At 35.8% G+C, this 22,681-nt stretch overlaps 1 protein-coding gene across 3 annotated transcripts in view; it reads left to right on the forward strand.

Moving 5' to 3' along the window:
* The window catches only part of LOC150085388 (chloride channel protein 2-like), a 271,615-nt gene that overhangs the window by 132,147 nt on the left and 116,787 nt on the right, over positions 1–22,681 (forward strand). For all 3 annotated transcript variants that reach the window (XM_090374018.1, XM_090374019.1, XM_090374020.1), the window contains one exon: positions 9,404–9,501. In XM_090374018.1, the coding sequence (XP_090230144.1) occupies positions 9,404–9,501 (98 nt within the window). The remainder of the gene's footprint in view (positions 1–9,403; positions 9,502–22,681) is intronic.

Raw genomic sequence — 22,681 nt, forward strand, 5'->3', positions numbered from 1 at the left:
AGGGAGGTTCCTACAGATTAGAGATGTGCAAATTCTGCCCTGTTCACAAAGGATGAAGTGAGTAATTACAGACTTGTAAGCTTAACTTCTATTTCAGGAAAAATAATGTAGTCAATGGTTAAAGAAGTAACGCAGCATCACCTTGACTTGGCTGCAATTATAGAATGTCCATGGCACAGATTTGTATTTAATTTGTATTAAATAATCGTAATAAAATACTTACATATTTTATTACGACTATTACGTAATAAAATATTGCTAATGCTTTTGCTTCTATCGTAAGCAAACTTGTTTTTTGTTTGATTTTCTATCCAAACAGATGACAGCCATTCCATCTCTTCCAATTCTTTGTGTCTTGATCTAATGGATTTTAATTACACTTTGAGTTGTTTCTGCTATGAAAGTTGTTTTTATTTTCTCTGCATTCTTTGTAATTCTCGGCATTGCCTCATTTAGGTCTGTAGCACGTGCAACATCACATGGTCTTTCATTTCGCTCAAAGCGTTTCACAACTTCATATTTTTTCTCTATCGACAGAGGCGAACTGGCCATAAGCCTTGCTGAGGAAACCCCCGGTGGGCCGAAGGCCGGTGTGATTTTGGCCATAAACCATAGTATGAGGCCACTATAAATTTTCCCGGGTAAGAATTTTTGACCCAGTCCACCTCTGTTTATCGATATTGCTTTTCTTTTTCTCTCTGAATCTGCAGTGTCTTCACCAGGATGCTTCCTTTTCACACCTTTTAAGTATTTTACTCATTTTTAGGGAATAAAGCACAATTACAAAACGAGGAGGCACGCTTGATACACATAAACAACGCTGTGCGTGTGTAGCGACTGAATAAACAACACCATAAAGGCAGAGATACACTATTAACACCTCACATTTTACTAAAGCACATTTCTAAGGGTTACTGCCATAAAACAATTTCCAGTTGCATTTCTGCGAGTGGAATCAATCTGTTATAAACTGGTAGTAAACTCGATCTAATTGCATTTGCGATTATACCGATTGCTAGAATTGTGTTGTTTTTACGTTATGGCGAAATGTTTTTCCCCTTCACTGATATAAAAAACAAATACATTTTCAGAATCTTCTCTTCATTCCTATCGTGTTGCATTCGGTTGGGGTGATTCTGTGTTCGACTGCCATTTCTTGTAAACACAAAGGCGAATCGTGCATAAGCTAATTCGGTTCGTGTTATATAAGATATCGTTCCCCTATTTATAAATCGTGTATGATCGTGTATGATCATGTAGTGTAAACTCATGTCATATGAGGACTGACTGTATAAGGATTTTAAAAGGTGAAAATAAACTAAATGTTGATGGTGTTACTTTTTCTCAGATGAGAAAGAGTAATGATGCTTCATAAGGGGACATAAATTTAAATTGAAAAAGCATGGTTGCAGAATAGATATGCAAAAGTTATATTCAGCCAGATAATGAATGTAGTGTTGTGGAAGTAGGTGGTTAGAATAAGCTTGCTTAAGGAAGGATTGGACAAATTATTAGAGGGGATAAAGAAGTGTTGTCGGTAGTTTTTTTTTTTTTTTGGTTGATCAATTTAGCTTGCTTTCTTGCATCATTTGCCACTACTAATACTAAAAAGAGTAAGGAGCACTTTTACCAAGAAATACTTGATCTGTAAGTTGTAATATCTGGAAACTAAGCATCTGTAATGCTGATGACATCTTTGCTCCTGCTTAAACATACACACAAGAGTGTATATTAATTTAAATTGGAAAATTATGGTTTCAGGCTTAAACTTTGTAAAACCTCCACCTGGCATTAAGTAGTTCAAGTAAGATTAGAAGAGAGAGAGAGAGAGACAGACAAATGATGTGTGGGTAATATTTGCAATTTTTTGTATGATGCTTCCTTGCATCATTTTGCCAATGCTAATACTAAATGCCCTTTCAGTGCTTTGGCCAGGTGATTTTAAGCATAATGATATTCTGCCGTTACTGACAGATGCAGCTCCTTGCCTGAAGAAAGTGGTTAAGAGCTTCTAAAATTCTTTTCCTTGCACTGCTTCACGTGACTTGTTTAGTGCATACATTGACTTATTGTTGTCTAATGGCAGGAAGATTTTTGTGAAAGGTTGGAGAAATTGTATCTGGACTCATTATCTCGTCAACCTGTTCTAGCTAGGTATGTTTGTATCTTGGGAGAGGAAGGGACATGGATCTCAAATGGAATTTATTATACAAAACATTTTGGCAAATTAATTTTTGGCTTCTGAAGAAGTCAGTCCACAACAATCTTTTTCAGTGTTGCTCACTGTTAAAACTTACCAGATACCTTCACAACATTTGAGAAAAGAGATGAGATTCTGGTGAAATCTTTGTAAGTGGCTACTGATATTGTGATTGAAATTGTGACCTATGCAGTAAGAGTCATGTTGAATGTGAAAAATCTGATTGTACTTTCTGCTTACCAAGACTTTTAGAAAATAAAAAAAATGTTTCCAAGGTTATTGAAGGACGTTTCTGTTAAAACTAATGTGAATCCTAGGAACATAAGTTTAATTATGATTATTATCTAGAATTTAATTGTTATTTAACGTAATTAATTCCATTAATTAATAACTAATGTTTCTTCACACTCAATCAAATAAAGTCATTATTTCTCTTTCTGATGTATAATAGGCTCATAATTTCAAAGTGCAAGTGAAGAGAAATTAAAAGGATGTAATGTATTTTCTACATTCATTTATTTTTCCACCATTACAATTTGAAGGCTACATTGCTAGTCATTTTACTTTTAGAAATACTCTCATTTCGTTGAAACATTTTTGTATATTTTTAATAAATTTATGTTGCTACAATACAAGCTTTGCATTTCCAAAATTAAAAATCCTTTGGGCCTTAAAGCTTTCCTTCCAATATCTATCTCATCCACAATTTTAAAGTTTATGCAAAAATTTTTTGTTCCATTTCCCAAAATGTTGTTCTAGTGGAATTTCCAAATATGCATTATGGGAAGAAAGGAATCTTTCTTGTTACTGAGGTGTTCAAATGAAGATAGCAACTTGACATTATCTACCCTGATATTGCTGCTGTTGTGTTCTTGATTTTCTCTCTCTCTCTCTCTCTCTCTCTCTCTCTCTCTGTCCATCTATCCATTAATATGGAATCTTCACTGTCTACAGAAAGATTCTTAGTTGCATTTCTCAGGAACGTAACCCCCACTATTCGCGGGGGTTACATTCCTGAGAAATGCCGCAAATACCGAAAACGTGAATACTGAGTTATGGCTCCCATAGTAATAAAGGGGTTCCGTTCCAAAGTATGAAATACAGTAATACCCTGAAGTTACGCGATAGGTGGGTCCGACGAAAATCGCTTAAGTCGAATTCGCGTAAGTCAGGGTACAACTTTGCATATAAATACATATAAATTTTGTTTAATTGGGACCAAGGACCAACAAAAACACTAGTTTAGAAGAAAAATATTTAATAAAATTGCAGTTCTTTATACATTTTAATACAAAATATTTATTAAAAAAATAAATGAGTTACGTAAAAAAGAACTGCAATTTTCGATGTCGATGGCTTCATAAAATCTAACAAATTCGTCTGATGACACAGCGCCTTCTTTTTTTCGCGCAGAATTTCTTCATAGCAAGCTAATAATTTTTTTATTCCTTGCTTTGTAGCTATAACGCATTCTTCGTTGGAGTCTGTGTTCTAAAATTTTTAAGCCCTTTTCAATTGAGCTGAGACCTTCTGTCAAGCTTGCAATTGTCATGTGCTTTTCTGGGGAAACTGGGTCTGAAGTGTCGGATACTTCAGTGACGTTTTGCTCATGCATCTCTATGAGCTCATACATTGTCAGCTCCTGACTATGTGAATCCAACAGCTCGTTAACATCATCACCATTGACTTCCAAATCTAATTGCCTGGCAAGATTAACAACTTCTTCTATCACATGAGGGACATGATCAGTTTCTGGCATTGTTTTCCTCTCGTTTTTGAAAAAAAATGGACAAAGTTTCTTCCAGACCCTATTCAATGTTTTTTTTTTTTGTGAATTTCATCCCAAGATTCTTCAATGATTCTTATGGCATCTAAAACATTGAATCGTTTCCAAAAGTCTTTAACAGATATCTCACTATTTTGTTTCATAGCTTCATTCAGACATGCAAACGAATGCCTCGTGTAGTAAGCTTTGAATGTTTTGATGACTCCCTGGTCCATCGGTTTGAAGCAGGCTGGTTGTGTTTGGAGGCAAAAACACAACTTTCACACGTGGGTCGAAATTAATTAGGGGGTGGCAGGAGGGTGACCGGGTGCATTGTCAATAAGAAGCATCACTTTAAATGGAATCTGTTTAGACTTGCAATAACGTTCGACTTCGGGTATGAAGTGGTGACCAAACCAGTCCTCAAAAATGGAAGCTGTCACCCAAGCTTTATGATTTGAATTCCAAATCACTGGTAAGCTAATTTTAGATATACACCAAACGAAAAAATCAAGAACTGCGTAACTCCGAGTTCGCGTAAGTCGAGGTATTACTGTATATAGGAAAAACTAGTCTATAATTTTGTCTATGTATGTATTATATGTACCTTCATAATATGACTATGTACATAGACAGTACATCGTGAAATGCAAGCATATGGCATCGAAATGAAAATAAGAAAAAATTTAATATTAAATGTAATATTTATTAGAAATTTCAAACCAGCGCCTTTGCTAGCTAAAAAACTTATCCCGCCAGTGCTATCACCATTTTCGCTAAAGGGTTGATAAAGGAGTTTTGCCTTTTCACGAATGATGAGTGAACTTAACCGAATTTTATTTTGAGTTCAGTTTTCTATCCACAGATTTAAAGCTTTTTCCATTTTTTCTAATTTAACATCACGAGTTACAGAGCAAATTTTTGAAGCAATTAGTGCGTTTTCACGGACACTACGGCGGATTTTTTCTTTCGATTTCTTGATTGATCGTACCATTGACTCATTGATTTTATAATGTTTTGCCACTGAGGAGACTTTCACCATTAGAAATTTTATCTAATAACTCCATTTTATTTGCTAATGTCATCACCTTCTTTGATCTTTTCACATTTCCCTTGTTATTTCTAGCCATATTTTTTTTTGGGTTAGAAAGAACTTGTCCACAATAAAGTCGCTTTCTTCCATTAACACACTCGAAAAAGTCTATTTTACACTGCAAAACGGTAGATTTATCATTTTTGTAAGCATATCAATTTATAAGCATACAAATTAAAAGCAAACGACGAAACCTTCCACGACAAACGCATAACACTTACTGAACAAGGATTAGCGAGAAACATCCAAGCTCGCGATTTTGTCATCCCTTTCCCCCCACCCACTGAGCTCTGTTTTTGACCGGGAAAGATAATTTTAACCACGCCCATGTTTTTTTTTTAAAATTCACATTTTTTTTAGGTTTCATTTTATATTAAATCAGCGACCGTGAATAGCGGGGGTTTACTGTATATATATGTGTATTTCATATTTTTGCTTCCTCTTTTTCTTTATATATATAGAATACCTTTTACTATCACTGACTGTAAATCCTTTTCTCAGTATTGTTGATGATAGTGTTCCCTTCTTATTTGAAAAATTCAGCACAACTTAAAATCTAGAATGTTTAAATGAAATATTTGCCTTGTTCTGTAGTGGGAAGAAAATAACCTAGTTAGTAAAATTCACTTCTGTACCTATATTTGATGATGTCTAAACTTTAAGACAGAGTAGAACTTCTCTACTTGGCACGACTTTAATATTTAACCTTTCTTTTCACAAATATCTGTAGCTTCTTAAGTACTGGGCTAGCCCGGTCGGCACTTAAGAAGCTACAGATATTTGTCATATCATACATGTTCAATTCAGGTGTCTTCACGTGCAATAAAAAAAAAAATATATATATATATATATATATAAAAATAATATAAATTGGCATCTTTGGTTCCGGGTTCGAATCCCGCCTTGGGCTTGGATCAGAGTAGAAAATGCAAAAACCTTGGGAGGTGCAATATGGCCACAGAAGCCGATGCGCCAACAACTAACAAAAAAAAAAAGCTTCTTAAGTGTTCAGAAAAAAAAGCTAGGTGTTTTATTTTCCTTTCTCTTTGGTTACTAGCTTTGGTTTTTATCTGAATAACTGTAAAATCTGCTTTTTTGAAATACAGTTCCTATGTCTGGTGCCTTATCTTTAAAATAAATTTTTAAAAAAATCCTCACCTCTATCTAAAAGAGATTAGTCAGGTGAATCAGTGACCCTTCTCTCCCCCCCCAAACACCATGTCCTGTGTCCTATCATATATGTTCAATTCAGATGTCTTCATGTGCAATAAAAAAAAAATAATAATAATAAAATATATATATATACATACAGGTGACCCCCGCTTAACGCTGATAATTCGTTCCGGAATAGGCGCCTCCTTAGCCAGGTGGGAAGGAGCAGCAGTGCATAGCACATGCTTCTTGATTAGACCGGGGTTCGAGCCCGTCACCACCAAATACGAAGGATGCGGAAAGGTCAGGGAATGACCACCGCATATCCCGGATCAATATGGCCTTAGTTGCTAATGCTCCTAAAAACCAAATAACAAACAAACAAACAAACAATCGTTCCGGAAAAACAGAGCTCCAAGTGAATCCGCGCTAAGCGAGCGCCGCATTCCCATAAGGTAACATATGTATTTGTGAGTTGCGGTCGGTGCCATAGGATATTTCCTAATCAATAATAAACGGTAGTGAAAAGATGCACAAATGTTGGTCAAAATATTTAATATCCAAATATTTGTACAAATAAAATATTCTTTATTACATACGTATATAATAATGTGGTAAAATTAAACTTAAAATTCCAATTAAAGTCATGAATTTAATTGATCTAAATTGATTTTAATTGATGAATTTAATCATGAAAAATGTGTCTATTTTGGATTGAACTTTGGCCCTCCTCCAAATAAACTATAAGGGGTATTAATTTTAAATCTGCCGCAGCGTTACCACCCAACAATAAAGTCAACCGATCCTTCACCGCTTTGTAACCTGGCATGTTTTTTTTTCTTCTTTCAATATGAAACTTATTTTAGGAATTCGTTTCCACAAAAGTCCTGCTTCATCTATGTTAAAAACTTTTTGAGAATTATAACACATAATATATACCCTCTTCAATCATTTTAACAAGTTCTTTTTTGAAAGTTTCGGCTCCTTGATCTGCACTTGGCGGCTTCTCCCTGGATTTTAAATCTATTCAACCAGCCCTTACCAGTTTTAAATGGTTCCACATTTTTTTTTTTTTTAAGTGAGTTTTCTTCAGATAATCATATTGGCTGATCTCTCTCTCTCTCTCTCTCTTAATAATATTTAACTTAACTGAATTCTGCATTGGATATTATCTTCAATAAAATTAGTCTTTCCATTTCAATCCTAGTAGCCCGCCTAGCCCTAGTTGCTTGCAGTGGAACAGCTATCTTTCCCGCTGCTAAAATTAATTCTTTATTTTTTTATAATTGTTCTTACAGTTAAACTTACAAGTCCTAAATTATGGCATACATCAGCTTGTCGTTGACTGGAATCGATTCGCTTCAAAACGTCTAATTTAATTTTCAAATTCAGTCTTTTTCTTACATTTATAGTCTTTGTACTGCGCTCAGACATTGCTTTTTCATTCTTATCAGCCATTATTAACTCTTCTAAAATGTAACTGCGTTGGTTGCATTAATTATGATACAATGTTCGAGTAAACTGTCCGTTATGCACGCTGTGTAATACTGTACTGAGTGATGATTAGTCTTTGGATAAATGCATATAACGCAAATATTACAAGCAATATACTTGATCATTTTTTAAAATGTTGATCTCAGAACTATGTAACAAGTCACTGTACTGAAATTAAATTAGCGTGCGAGAAAATTTCACTGAGCGTGGGAAAATTTTTAAAGTCGGCGTGGGAAACGTTTTAATGCTGTTTTGCTATTCATTTTCAAGCTATTGACTCCATCAAATGAAACGATTTCGTTAAATATGCCAGAAATGCAATCTGTAAAAGAGCGTTATAGTGATCTGTGACAGCGTTATAGTCAGATATGGGTTATAATATAAGAACAGCATTATAGCGAATCTGCGTAAAGCGAACCGCGTTATAACGGGAGCCTGCTGTATATATATATATATATATATATATATATATATAATGTAGCCATCAGCACTCAGAGTAATTAGTTAGTGCGACTGCGCTGTAATAATAGCTACCCATAAAAACAAATAGAAGGCGGGAAAACCCCCTTTTTACTCAACGGCCTCCACCGGAGTACAACACTATGTAAGTAGTAGTATTACAATATAGAATACTTACCCGTTGGGCTTTGTGTACCCTATCACAGTTTGCTGAAGAGATCGATAAAAAATAAACTAGTAATATTTAAATAAATAAAAATTAAGTATTAATTAAAAAATTTAAGAAAATTAACCTAAAAATAGAAGAAATTAGGAAAATAAATAATATTTAAATTTAAAAAAAAAAAAAAAATTAAGAAAATGAACCTGAAAATATAAACTAAAATAGCAAAACTGGTATAGGTACAGACAGAAACGAGTAAGTATGAGGCATTACGTCGAAAAGAGCTGTCAATCCACTCAAAGCCCCTGATGAAGTAGGGGATTGACGGCCACGTGGTGTAATGCAATACGTTATATTATTATATAAATTTGTACAGTCTTTAAGATTTAGTATTATTATATAAATTTATACAGAAATTAAGATTTAATAATTATCTTGCTACAGATAAAATGTTTTCATCAGTAAAATGTTATGAAAAATCATTATCATTTAGCATTATACTTTTTATCTTAACTCAAAATGTTCGAGTATGGCCTACAATTAGGCCATATGGAATGAAGATAACCAAACTAGGATAACTTGATTACAAATTTGTATGAACACTAATACTTATATGAAAAACACCAATAATCGGTAACAATCTACAATTAAACGTGTGTGTGTGTGTGTGTGTGTGTGTGTGTATATATATAAATTGGCATCTTTGGTTCCATGGTTCAACTTCAGACTTGCTAAATTAACTTGCCTAAAGCTTTTTTATATTTCCTGACATTTATAGCCTACATATAAAATTCATCGTGTAGCTTTGTTTGCTATTCCCACCTTGAAGTACAAAGTACTTCAATTTCAAGGTGGGAATCTGGCCCCTGTCATAAGATTTAGACATTGTAATGTCTATTTCCTCATTCAACTTACAGACAAATGCTGATGAGTAATTAATAATAATTGTGATCAAATTTAAAGAAAATGATATTGGAACTTATTCTTTTTTTAATCATATTTCCCTTCTGTATTTAAACACTTCATATACTGCCATAGGTGAAAGCTTGTTAGCTAACTTGTGTCTTGTAATTTTAGGTGCAGCAGCATTATCTGGCAGTGTTACTCATACTGTATCAACCTCAGTTATTGTATTTGAACTTACAGGACAAATGTCTCATATTCTTCCAGTCATTGTAAGTCTTTTTTTTGTTTAATAGTGTAAATTTATTTATAATAAGTTAATTATATGGGTTATGTGTTAATATCTTATGTATATATTAATAAATATTTTATATATATATATATAGTTATTATAGTAAAAGTATAATATGTACTATATAGATGCTGAATATGTATATAAACATAACAGTATACAGCGGGCCATAAGGCTAAGATAACTTATAAAGACTAAGATAGTCTATGTAGGTCTACAAGGCCATACCCTGGAAATAAACATGTAATTAGTAATAATATATAAATATACAATACAATAATGATTATGTAGCTAATTATTGATATATAGATACATTGAAAGGGACTTTTTCAAGGGCTAACCCTTTCAATGTCATCAATATTACTATACTTATCCCTACTGCCTTTCTCCTTAAGTCAGCAGTAGCTTTCTTTTGCATAAATATAAAACAAATAAAAACTACTACAACAGAAATTGAAAATTATAGTTGGTCTTCTATTTTCTATATATTCGTTTTGAAGTTATCTGTCAGGCTAAATGTTATCTTGCCTGTTTGCTGCTAAATTATAACCAAATTAGCCTTATGTTTAAGTTTAAGAACTAGACTTAGTTAAACAGGCAGATAGCAATCAGAAACAGATAGCTCTGTTAATTATTGGTGGGATATATTGAAAGAGTTAGCCCTTGAAAAGTCCCTTTCAGTATATATCAATATACTGAAAGGGACTTTTCAGTATATCAAAAGTGTATCTATATATCAATAATTAGCTACATAATCATTATTGTATTATATATTATTACTAATTACATGTTTATTTCCAGGATATGGCCTTGTAGACCTACATAGGCTATCTTAGTCTTTATATTTCCTGCCTTATGGCCTGCTGTATACTGTTATGTTTATATACATATTCAGCATCTATATAATACATATTATACTTTTACTATAATAACTAGATTACAGACTGATGTAATATTCAATCTACTATTGATGGCATTAATCTGATCTGGCAACAAACTTTTACATTTATCCCTATTTTTTATATATATGTATATTTCTATGCTATAGACAAGGGGGTGACAACCTTTTTTCAGTGAAGAGCCAGTTATGATTTAATTAAGAAATAAGAACCTCAACTCAAGCTGGGTTGAGGTGGGGTTAAGAAATAAAATGGGAGGAAGGTGTTTATTAAAATGATATATTTTTGAAATATTTATTAATACCGAAAAAACGTAGCAAACATCGAATTAGGTACGAATTAATGTGACTTGTGCTGCTGAACTTCTTGAGCGAGTCTGAACATCAGGTGAGTATGCCATAAATTTTATCTTTAAACATGCTGAGAGACTTGTATTGTTCAGATGGTTTCTTGATTCTTGATTTATTTTTAATATAGTTCGAAAATATTTGCTCGTGGAAATACGTCGCTTGTCATACATGTGAGCTAAAAGTTAAAGAGCCACAGTTACATGTTCAAAGAGCTGCATGCAGTTTGCGAGCTGTGGGTTGCCGACCCCTGCTATAGACAATACAGCCATGTGTAATAATGCATTTCTATATTTTATAACAAAGATTTTTAAGTGTAACTCAACTCTTCCTTCTAATTGATTTTAGTGGAACCCTATGATTAATCTTCGTTAAACAAATTTATCACTGGGATAATGCTAGATATTGTTCCTTGAGAGGTAGTCACAGACATTCTCTCAGATATTCCAGACAAGCTGTACTTGCTACCTGGGAGTTTAAAATGCTGATGGAACTATTATTCTGGTGACATTCAAGTCAGTGGACCCAATTTCGGCGAAGTCCAGACGGTCTGGGACAGCCAAATCCTCTGCTTGCACCTTCATGATGGTGGGACTATTAGTAATCATGGGTATAACCTCCATGCACAAGCACACTGTGGGTGACCACCCAGGTGTGAACCAACGTAAACAGGGGTCGCGGGGTGGCGCCCAAACCACATGGAGGAATGCTGCTCCTGTGTGTTACCAGGCATTACTAGGTGGTAGATGACTCTCATCAACTGGTTGCAATACCACCACTTCACTTATTGGAGGCTTGAAGTGGTGGAACCCATGTTTAGTTTCCAGAGCTAAGTTCCGGTCAACCCTTCCCAATCTATTCCATCATGCAGTATGTTGTTTTGTTTGTTATTTGGTTTTTAGGAACATTAGGAGCATTTTGAAGTGGTGGAACCCATGTTTAGTTTCCAGAGCTAAGTTCCGGTCAACCCTTCCCAATCTATTCCATCATGCAGTATGTTGTTTTGTTTGTTATTTGGTTTTTAGGAGCATTAGCAACTAAGGTCATATTGCTCCGGGATATGCGGTGGTCATTCCCTGACCTTTCCGCATCCTCCGTATTTGGTGGTGATTGTTTGTTTGTTTGTTATTTTGGTTTTTAGGAGCATTAGCAACTAAAGCCATATTGCTCCGGCATATGTGGTGGTCATTCCTTGACCTTTCCACATCCTCCGTATTTGGTGGTGATGGGCTCGAATCCCAATCTAATCAAGAAGTGTGTGCTATGCATTGCTGCTTCTTCCCACCTGGCTACGGAGGCGCCTCATGCAGTATGACTGATTACTTTTGACGTTTGAGGGCAGATGACTGTCCTATGTGCGAGCAATGCGACACCATTTTATCTATTAATCACATTTTAACCGTATGTCCACGTTTTAGACATGAACGTGATTTATACTTTACCGTTTTTAGTCATCTGGCTGAGCCTTATACACTCAGTCATATTTTATCTGACAATGACCATGTGTCTGCTGTTTTTAGCTTTTTAAAATCAATAAACATTTTTACTGCCATATAAAATTTACATTTTATTGTGCTTTTCCATTGATTTATCTTTTATACTTTTGTTAATATTTATTTTGACATGGTGACCTAACTAGTTAGGTCACTGAAAGTTTCAATTTTTATTAATGACATGGTCTTGGCGCATTATAGCCCTAGTAGCTAATGCGCCAATAAAACCAAAACCAAACCAAACTTTTGACGTTATGATGAACATCATGGCGAGATCCAATCTTCCTTACATTTTGAGGGTACAGCTCTAAAACGGTGTTCTCAGGCTGGCCACTAGTTAGTACACCGGACTGAACCTATTAGAAACTCTTTAGGATGCTTTCGGATCAGCTATAATCTTGCTGCCTCTACTCTGCCAGGTAGTGACTGGAGGGAGTCCGAGTAGCGTTTATGCAGGAGGCATTGTCAATGCCACGTTTTGTCAAGGATCTGGGTGTATTCTTACCACGTGTATTCCATATCCAAAAATTTCATTACTTCATACAGCATGTGCCCCCCACTTTTTCTTACTATTGAATACACCATGAATTGTCAAACTAATAGAGTAAGCTTATCTGTGAAAAGATCTAAACCTCCCAAACATTTCCTAGTTCATTTGACAAATATACGTGGTCTCAATTCTAATCTCAGTTATGTCCATTTCCACTTGTAGTCTGCCAAACCCCATGTACTTTTTCTGACAGAATCTCAGTTATCGGTTGATTCAACTACTGATCATCTCAGTTGTCCAAATTATTCACTGTATGATTCCTTTCACAAAGGTGGTACTTGTGCATATGTCCGTTCTGATATTCCCTGTCAGAGACTTGGTAATTTGGAATCTCCTTTTTTCGATCTTCTCTGGCTTAAAATCTCTCTACCTGATTGTGTCAAATTAATCTGTTGTCTCTACCGTTCTCCCAACTCCACTAATCACTTGGAGCTCTTTGACTTCCTCTCTTTGCAACTTGACTTTCTCCAGTCCAACCATCCTAACAGTGAGGTAATTTTCCTTGGTGATTTTTAAGGTTCACAACTCCAGCTGGCTTCCGTTTTCTAGTCACACCAACCCAGCTGGTTGAGATGCTGAGGCTTTTGCAATTACTAATGACCTTGCACAGATTGTTCATTTACCTACAAGAATACTGGACAATCCTAACCATACAGCCAACATGCTTGATCTTTTTCTCAAACAACCCTTCTAAGTACACGGTCGAGGTCTTTAGGCACCTCAAATCACAACTTGGTGATTGCCTCTTCTCCAGTGGAGCCTTTATCTCATGGCTATTTCCAACCTCATATTGTTTGGCATTACAAGAATGCAAAATGGGATGAAGTTTGCTCAGATCGTGTCATTGAAATTATTCTTATAGGAATGAAATCTTTTATTCCACACTCAGATCGTGTCAGTGAAATTATTCTTATAGAAATGAAATCTTTTATTCGACACTCCACTTTAAAATCTCGTTCTTTATCTAAACCTTGGTTTTCCAATAAATGTGCTAAGGCTGTTCAAGAGAAGAATGTTGCATATCATAATTGGCTTGTTTTCAATTCTTCAGTTTCATTTTTTTGTCTATGCCAAATCTCGCAACAATTGTAAAGCAGTTATTAATCAGTCCAAACTAGATTTTGAACAGGCTAAGAGTAGAAAACTTGCTTCTTGCCCTAATAGTAGCCAACCGTTCTGGTCTCTTGCCAAAGCTCTGGCCGCAACTTTTGCCCATACCCTTCTTCCCACCTCTGTCAAAACCAGATGGTCCTGTTGTCACTTCAGCCAAGGATAAAGCTGATTTGCTAGCATCCCATTTTTCTTCCAACTCGTGTATTAATGATCTTGGTAAAATGCCTCCCACCATTCCCAACATGCTCCATTCAATGCCTCCTGCAGTCTTCCATCAAAAGGATGTTAGAAGGATTTTGACAAAGCTAAGAAAGCTCCACATCCTGATGGTATTTCTCCACTTATTCTCTAAACCTGTGCTCCTGAACTTACTCCTGTTCTTTGCTGCCTTTTTTCATTTTCTTATTCCAAAGGTGTTTTTCCTTCTGCTTGGAAATTTGCTGATATCCAGCCAGTTCCTAAAAATGGTGACAAATCCCTTCCATCCAATTATCCCATTGCAATTACTTGTACTCTTTCTAAAGTAATGGAGAAATCAATTAACCGCCAACTATTAAACTACCTTCCATCCATCTGATATGATGATCACCAGTATGGATTCTGTTAGTGTCGATCCACTAGTGATATTCTCCCTTATGTTGCCCATTTATGGACAAATTCAATGGAAAAGTTCGGTGAAACACAAGCAGTTGCTCTTGACATCTCAAATGCTTTCAATCGTGTTTGGCATAAAGGACATCTAAACAGGCATCCATCTTATGATTTGCCAACTGTTTTTTGTAATTGGTTATTCAGTTTTCACTCTGATCTCTCACTGAGGGTAATGGTAGATGGCTCTCTGTCTTCTAACTTCTTCTCTAATGCTGGTGTCCCAGAAGGTTCAGTTCTTTCCCCCACTCTTTTCGTCTTCTTTATTAATGACCTTCTTCCATTGACTGGAAATCCTATCCATAGTTTTGCCGATGATAGCACACTGCATTCCACCTTTCCATTTTGAGAAACCTTGCCCTGAATCAGCTTCAACTTCTCAAATATCCACTGCCAATTCCTTAAATGTCGATCTCCAAGTAATTCTCCAGTGGGACAAAGACAACTTAGTTCAGTGTTTCTCAATCTTTTTACTCTCGAGGCACATTTTCCAAAGAAGAAAAATTTCGCGGCACACCTACGTAGTCATAGAAGAAGCAATTTCTAAATTAAATAAATAGAACGAAAAATAATATTAACATTTTTTTTATTTATACTTATATTATATTTGTGTTATGCAAACAATTCTTACAACCAAAATAAAATATTCGGACAATGATGTTAAAATAAAAACGACGCTAGTTGTTTTTTTAAGATTTCGCGGCACACTTGGAAAATTTTGCAGCACACTAATGTGACGTGGCACACCCTTTGAGAAACACTGACTTAGTTGATTGCAGTCCTTCTAAAACTCAGTCTTGTCTTATATCTCACAAAAGGATTCTTCTGCTCCTATGCTTATCTTTGGTGACACTCAGATTTCTAGGCAAGATGATATATCTCTTTTGGGGATTGCCGTGACTTCTAATCTCTCTTGGCACAAGCACATTAAAAATATTGCTTCCTCTGCATCTAAAAAATTTGGCTTTCTGTTTTGCTCTTCGGTGTTACTTTTCTTCCAAACAGCTGTTCACTCTGTACAAATCGAAAATCCGCTGTACCGTGGAATATTGTTCCCACATCTGGGGCGGTCCCCCAAAACCTCTCTCAGGATTCTAGATTCCATTCAGAAGAGGGCAGTTAGATTAATTAATGACTCATCTCTAACAGCGTCTCTCTGCTCGCTGTCTCATAGACGTACTATTTCTGCTGCATCCCTTTTCTACACATACTTCCGTGGGCACTGTTCTTCTGAATTGGCTTCTATAATTCCTGCTCTCTCTTTCAGAACAGTCTGAACACTTCTGCCACCAGCCAACATCCATTTACTGTCCAACTTCAAACTCACAGAACTAACTTTTCATCTTCTTCATTTATTCATTCAACTGCCGTTTTCTGAAACAACCTTCCTTCATACATATTTCCTGAAAATTACAGTCTACAGAAGTTCAAGTCTAATGTCAACAGATATCTTCTTTCATCCTCTCAACCTCCAACCCAAGCTCGGTACTAAGTACTATAGTTTCCAATATCTCTCGTGTTTGGGGTTTTCATAAAAAAAAAGTGTGTGTGTGTGTGTGTGTGTGTGTGTGTGTATATATAATGGACTGTAATGGGCGTTCTGCTCTGCGCTTGTACCAGGAACGTTTCCCGCACAGGTGTGCTCCTCATCATGCGATTTTCGCACGTGTGCACAGAAGGTTACGTGAGACTGATTGTTTCACGAGAGGTACCATGAATCGAGAGCGAACGACGAGGACGCCAGACAATGAGGAGAATGTCCTACATCTTGCAGAAGGCAATCCGAGTACAAGTACTCGAGTGATAGGCCAACAATTGGGTATTTCCTGATCCACTGTATGGAGGATACTGTCAACAAACCAAATGAGTTCATGCCATCTGCAACGCATCCAATCATTGGAGCCTGTGGATTATCCACTCCGGAGGACTTTTGCTACTTGGTTTCTTCAACAGAAACGGTTCGCAAATGCTGACTTCCAGCGGGATCGCTGTTCACGCGACCTCCCGTTCAACGTCCTCTACTGCATGACGAAGGCATTTTGGACCCTGCAATGCTATGTGATTCTGATTCGTCTTTGTGCCCCCTACATCTCCTGCAAGTTTGTCGCACTGGTAGTGAATCACCTTGTATATATATATATTTTTTTTATTATAACTTAAGTAAAATAGGTATATGCTATTTAATAGTATATTATGTTAGATATGATGGTGGGGGTGGCTGAAAATATAAAACCGATTCTATATAAATGTAAGAACATATGTATTTTAACAAGCTGCCTAGATTATATTGCATAAGATATTTATAAATTTTATATATATATATATATATATATATAAAATTAAGATAACTTGTGAAATGTAGACTTCATGTAAAAATAAAAAAAATCAATGCTGTAATTTTTGTACAGCAAAACTTCAGTAATTTGGAATAATAGGGAGAAGGGTTGACGTGAATTTGTTAAAAGTCTAAATTACAGAATATAATTATACATAAATATTTTGAAATATTTGCATATAATTTTAAACAGATTTATTCACAATTTGGCAACATTAGCTTTAAGAGAAGCATATGATGCAAGAAAGCAAGCTTATATAGCATCAGCCAAAAAAAAAAAAAAAAAAACCCTTCCCGTTTCACGCATACATTCACTCCAAAAATTTGTCTAGTTTAGCTCTGAATTTATATAAGCTGTCAACTTCCACGACAGGTGAAAGTTTATTTCAGCAATCAACCACCCGCTGGCTAAAGGCAAATTTCCACACATCTGTTTAACAACTGTCTTTCCTCAATTTGAATTTATGCCTCCTCAGGTGTGGAATCTAAACAAGAGGAAGAATCCCATCAGCATTGAGCTTGCTCAAACCATTCAAGGCATATACACCTCAATCAGATTGCCTCGCAGGTGCTTAGTCCCCCAGACCCTGCAATTTTCAGAAATTAAGCCTGTCTTGGTAAGAGGACCCCTTTGTTCCCCTCACCAATCTTGTAGCCCTTCTCTGTACTCAGTCAAGCAGCTCTACATCCTTCCTAAAATGAGGCCTCCAGACCTGTACTGAAGACATGGCCTGACCATTGCGTTATACAAAGGGATAATCATTTTCTTTTCCATACTAGCAGAATTCATGTATATCATTGTCAACATCCCATGACTTGCTCTGGCAGTCTGTCTGCATTGTTCAGAAAACTTGATATGACTGCACAATTACTCCTAGGTCTTCATTTTCTACCACCCTGGGTGTTGTACCACACAGTTGGTACATTTCTCTGGGGTTATTTCAACCCATATGTAGTACTTTGCATTTTTCAATGGTAAACTTCAGTTGCTACTTCTCAGCCCATCTGCTCAACTTTTCTGCTTCCTGTTGCAGTAGTGTACTGTTCTTACTGTCATTAACAACACTACTAACCTTTGCATCATCTGAAAACTTGGACATTAAACCTGATATACCTTTATCAATATCATTGATAACAGAAGATGCCAATGGGCCCAACATGGACCCCTGGGGAACTCCACTTATAAAATTAGTTCATAACGAGCAGTGTCCATTGATTACCACTCTCTGTATTCTCTGACTCAACCATCCTTTTATCCATTGTAGCAACTTGCCCTTAATGCCTTACTGCTCCAGTTTGTATAGTAGTCTTCCATGTGTAATAGTATCAAAAGCTTTCCTAAAATCCAAGTATATGTTATCAAAATTATTTTTTGCATCCAGTTCCTTTGTGGCCACATCATAGTATCCAATAAAATTGGTCAAACAAGACTTCCCCTTAAAAAACCAATGCTGTGTCTGAACTGTAACTGCAGTCTTGTCTAGATGATCTTGCAGTTCTTCTTTTAACTAGTGACTCCAGTATTTTCCATGAAACAGAAGTTAAATTAACAAGTCTGTAATTACTCGTGTCACCTTTCGATCCAACTTTGTGAATTGGGGATACATTTGCACATCTGCACTCCAAGGATGCCCTCATAATCATGGCTAAGGGCCTGCTTACTTCCTTTGCTGCTTCCTTTAATATAACTGGATAGTTTACTTCCACCTCAGGTGCCTTCCTTATGTTTAACTTCAATAATTTCTCCTCCACTTTGCTCTCAGTTATTACAAAATCATTTAATCCCCTGTTATAGTTTGATAAACTTCTGGTCTCCACTTCCCTACAGAATTCCTCATGTGTGAATATAGATGCAAAATACTCATTCAGTTTGTCAGCTACCTGAGCAGAATCATCAGCAATCAAACTATCGATATTAAGTGGACCAATCTGATTCATCTTCTTCCTTCTAGAGTTTACACAGAGAAAGAAGTCTTTACTGTTTTTTTTTTTTTTTTTTTTTTTGCATCCTTTGCCAAAGATTTCTTGTAATCTGCCTTTGCTTGCCTGACCTCCTTTGTGATTTGATTACAGACTAGTTTATATCTATCCTAGGCTTATGTATCTCCTGATAATTTATATCCATCCCATGCACTTTTCTTCTCTGCCATGAGTCTCATTAGTTCATCTGACATCCGTTTAGGCCTAAACCCTGAACAGTATTTCTTAGTTGGTATGAAAAGCCTAGTAGCTTTCAAGATTAATTCCTTGAATCAGTTGTTCCCACTGTATTGAATTTTAAAACTGTCTGAGACCAGTGTAGTCACTGTTATGAAAGCAAAAACCCTTCCCTTTACCCCTGATGGCAGTTACATCTTTATTATTATTATTATTATTATTATTAGCCATAAGGTGTAAGGAATCCTGAGGCTAATGTTGCACCAGCCAAAAAAAAAAAAATTTGAATTACCCTGAGAGAGAGAGAGAGAGAGAGAGAGAGAGAGAGAGAGAGAGAGAGAGAGAGAGAGAGAGAGAGAGAGAGAACAAGAGTCAGAAGTAGAAGGGAATCACCAAGAAAGAGAAGAATGATGATATCTAGCTCAGGACACTGGGTGTGCCAAGCCCATACTCACCACCAGATGTGAGCCCCTGGGGTGACCTTTAAGTAAATCCCACATCAGTGCACTGTGATCACTACCACCTAGTGGTTCCTTTATCTGAAAATTCTTAATGCCTGAATAATCACTGCTGAAATCAGATCAAGAGTGTTACTCCCTCTTGTTGCCTCTCTAACATGCTGCTGTAGGAAACAATCATACAATAAATCCACAAAAGCCTTGCTAGTGTGCAAGTGATCAACCCAAAAGTTTGTCTATATCTGGGAAGTTAAAATCCCCCATTATAAGACACTGATTTACTGGCCCACTCTATTTCTCTGTATAATTGTTCTTTGTACTCATCAGTGTGATTAGGCCTATAACACACTCCTACTCTCAACTTTGCTTTCCCAGTTCTTATGTCACACCAAACTGACTCAACATTGCACTGGCCACCCATATCAACTGGATGCACTGCCTTTGATTTCATGTGTTTCTTAAGTGTCAGCATAACCCCTCCTCCCTTTCTATCTTGTATATCCTTTCTGTACACATTGTACAAATTCCAATTCTGCATTCCTTATATCTGTGCGACACCACATTTCTGATATCCCAACAATGTCTTACTTGTCTTGACCAGTACTTTTAAATTCATCAAATTTATTTACTGTACTTCTAGCATTGGTGTATATGCAAGTATACATGCATTTGTTCTTACTCTTAGTTATCCAAAGATGTATACGATATAAGATAAATACAGTCAGTGTATTTATTTGTTCCATGATTCCAGCAGTTCTTAAATTTCAGTGGAAAGATAAAAAATAGTCATTTAGCAAAAATTTTCACAGTTGGCAGTTACAGACAGTGAACATGGAGCAGTAAGTTCTGTTGGATTATATTTAAGGATATTTAAGGAAGATTAGATTAAGAGATTATTAGACAGATTTTTGTTTTTCCATAAATTTAATTATCTTAGAATTTTATGAATTTAGTTTTGGTAATTTCGTGAAGTTATTTCTGGTAATATTTTGTGAATTTAATCCTTATCTTTTGTAAAATTAATTCTGCTACGTTACACACTTTATGGGATCATGCATGATTAAAGTTTTGGTAACTTCCTTAATAGTTTGTGTGATTAATTCTTACCATAATAATAGTTGTTACAAGATCTACATTTAATACTTTGTTCAAGGATATTGTGGCTCCGACAGAAATGGTTGTAGGCAATTCCTGTATGAGTCACTTGCATAGCCTGTGGCATGTATATTCAAAGATTGATCTCGTTGATAATCATAGCTCAGCTGATGAGATGATTATTTTCATTGTTCCATATATAAGGAGTGTACTGGTCCCAGTTTGTTGAATACTTGAGAGAAAAATAACTGGGAATTTGTTAGGGATTCTAGTATCTAGTGACTTGCCAGCCAATGCACCCCCAGGCCACAGAACAGAATACTCAAGTGCATACTACTCTGATTTAAGATGATTTAATTTTTATTGGGAGATTCCATTATCAGGGAAATAGGTATCATTTTCTGTAATAAGGATAAGTAGACTCGAACTGGAGTGTGTCTGCCAGAAGCATCAATTTATGATGTCACCAACAGATGATCAGATTTTAAGGAATAAACAGTGCATAATTATTTGAACTGATGATTTTTTGAATAAATATAGACCCATATTAAAAAAAATTCTGTGAGTTAGGTCAGAATGTATGTAACAGGGTTAATATAAATATTCATTTATCTGATGACATGAATCAAACTAACACTTGTGCACATCTCAGAAGTTCTTATTTATTGCTGAAACAACTGATATTGATAAGACACACTGACAGTAGCAATGTATCAAATGAACAGGAAGCTAATGCCAGGTAAACAAGCTTGAATAACTTAAAGGGGTGTGCCAGGGTAGCAACCTCTACAAGAAAATCTTGATTGTAACTGTTTTTATGGTAATATTGAGAGTGTCATCAATAAATGTGGGAATTCAAACTCCTCATTAGGACAACTAATATTGGCATAATGGGAATAACAGAAATAATGAGATCACCCAGAAATAGGGAATGATGAGTTTCTATAGGGTATGTATAATGTATTTATGGAGGACAGAGAAGATAAAAGAGTTGGGGGGGGGGGATGCTTCTTATCAAAAGCAGCTGGAGCATGACTAAAGTTTTTCCAGATTCAGAACTTATGCATGCTGACATTGAATCGGTGTGGTGTGAAGTAGTTGAATGCAAGGATTAAATAAGAATGGAGAAAGTATGTTGCTGAACAGAAGCTTATAATGAATATGACCAGAGCCTCTATGTGCAGATGGAATGGGCAAGCAAGTGTGAATGTTATTATGGGAAATCTCAATTTTTCCCTTACTGATTGGAGCAAGTGGGAGGGAAACTTACCATGGTGGACAACTTTTAAATAAACTGGATGATTGTTATTTGCATCAGCATGATACATAAAATGCTAGGGATAAGTATCATGACCCACAAACCAGATGATATCATATTTCTCACAGTATAAGAAATGGCAGAAAGTGATTATACAGTCCTTAGTTGGAAGAAAGATGTAGAAATAGGTTGCTGTTGTTATATGTAAAGGGATGGTGTTTAATTTCAGGAAAGGGGACTGTGACAGTTTAAGATGCTGCATGACATCTTTCATTTGGGCAGATAGCAGAGGGAGATTAGTATATTACAATTATGGAATATCTTTTAAAGCAATCACAGAAGTCATGAATGCATATATACTATTAAGAAAATATGACACGAGGAAGAGAATGCTGAGATGGATGAATACAGAGGTGACTAGTCTGATAGAGCACAAAAAGATGGCATGGCTCTGTTATAGACCAATGAAAAGTTCTGAAGCGTATGACAGCTATAGGTTAATTTGTAAGATTACCACAGAAACGGCAAAGTTGAATATGACAAATCACTATCTTTAACTAGCAAAGAACAAGGACAAGGTATTTTTCATTTGAATGAATATAAAGAAGAAGAAAATGAATCAGATTTGGACCCTAATATGAGTAGGGAAAAGGCTTAGATAAACCAGCTGATGAATTGAACAGGACTTGGCATTAATCCTTATAGCCAAAAGACCCTTCACAGTGAGAAGAGGCTGTGAGTCTGAGTGGTAGGAAATTAGCAATATTGATATTACTTTATTAGAAAAACTTTTGAGCTTTAAGGCAA

Source organism: Mastigoproctus giganteus, chromosome 5 (genome assembly GCF_048544385.1).
Source record: "Mastigoproctus giganteus isolate SK-2022 chromosome 5, ASM4854438v1, whole genome shotgun sequence".
Lineage (NCBI taxonomy): Eukaryota > Metazoa > Arthropoda > Arachnida > Uropygi > Thelyphonidae > Mastigoproctus > Mastigoproctus giganteus.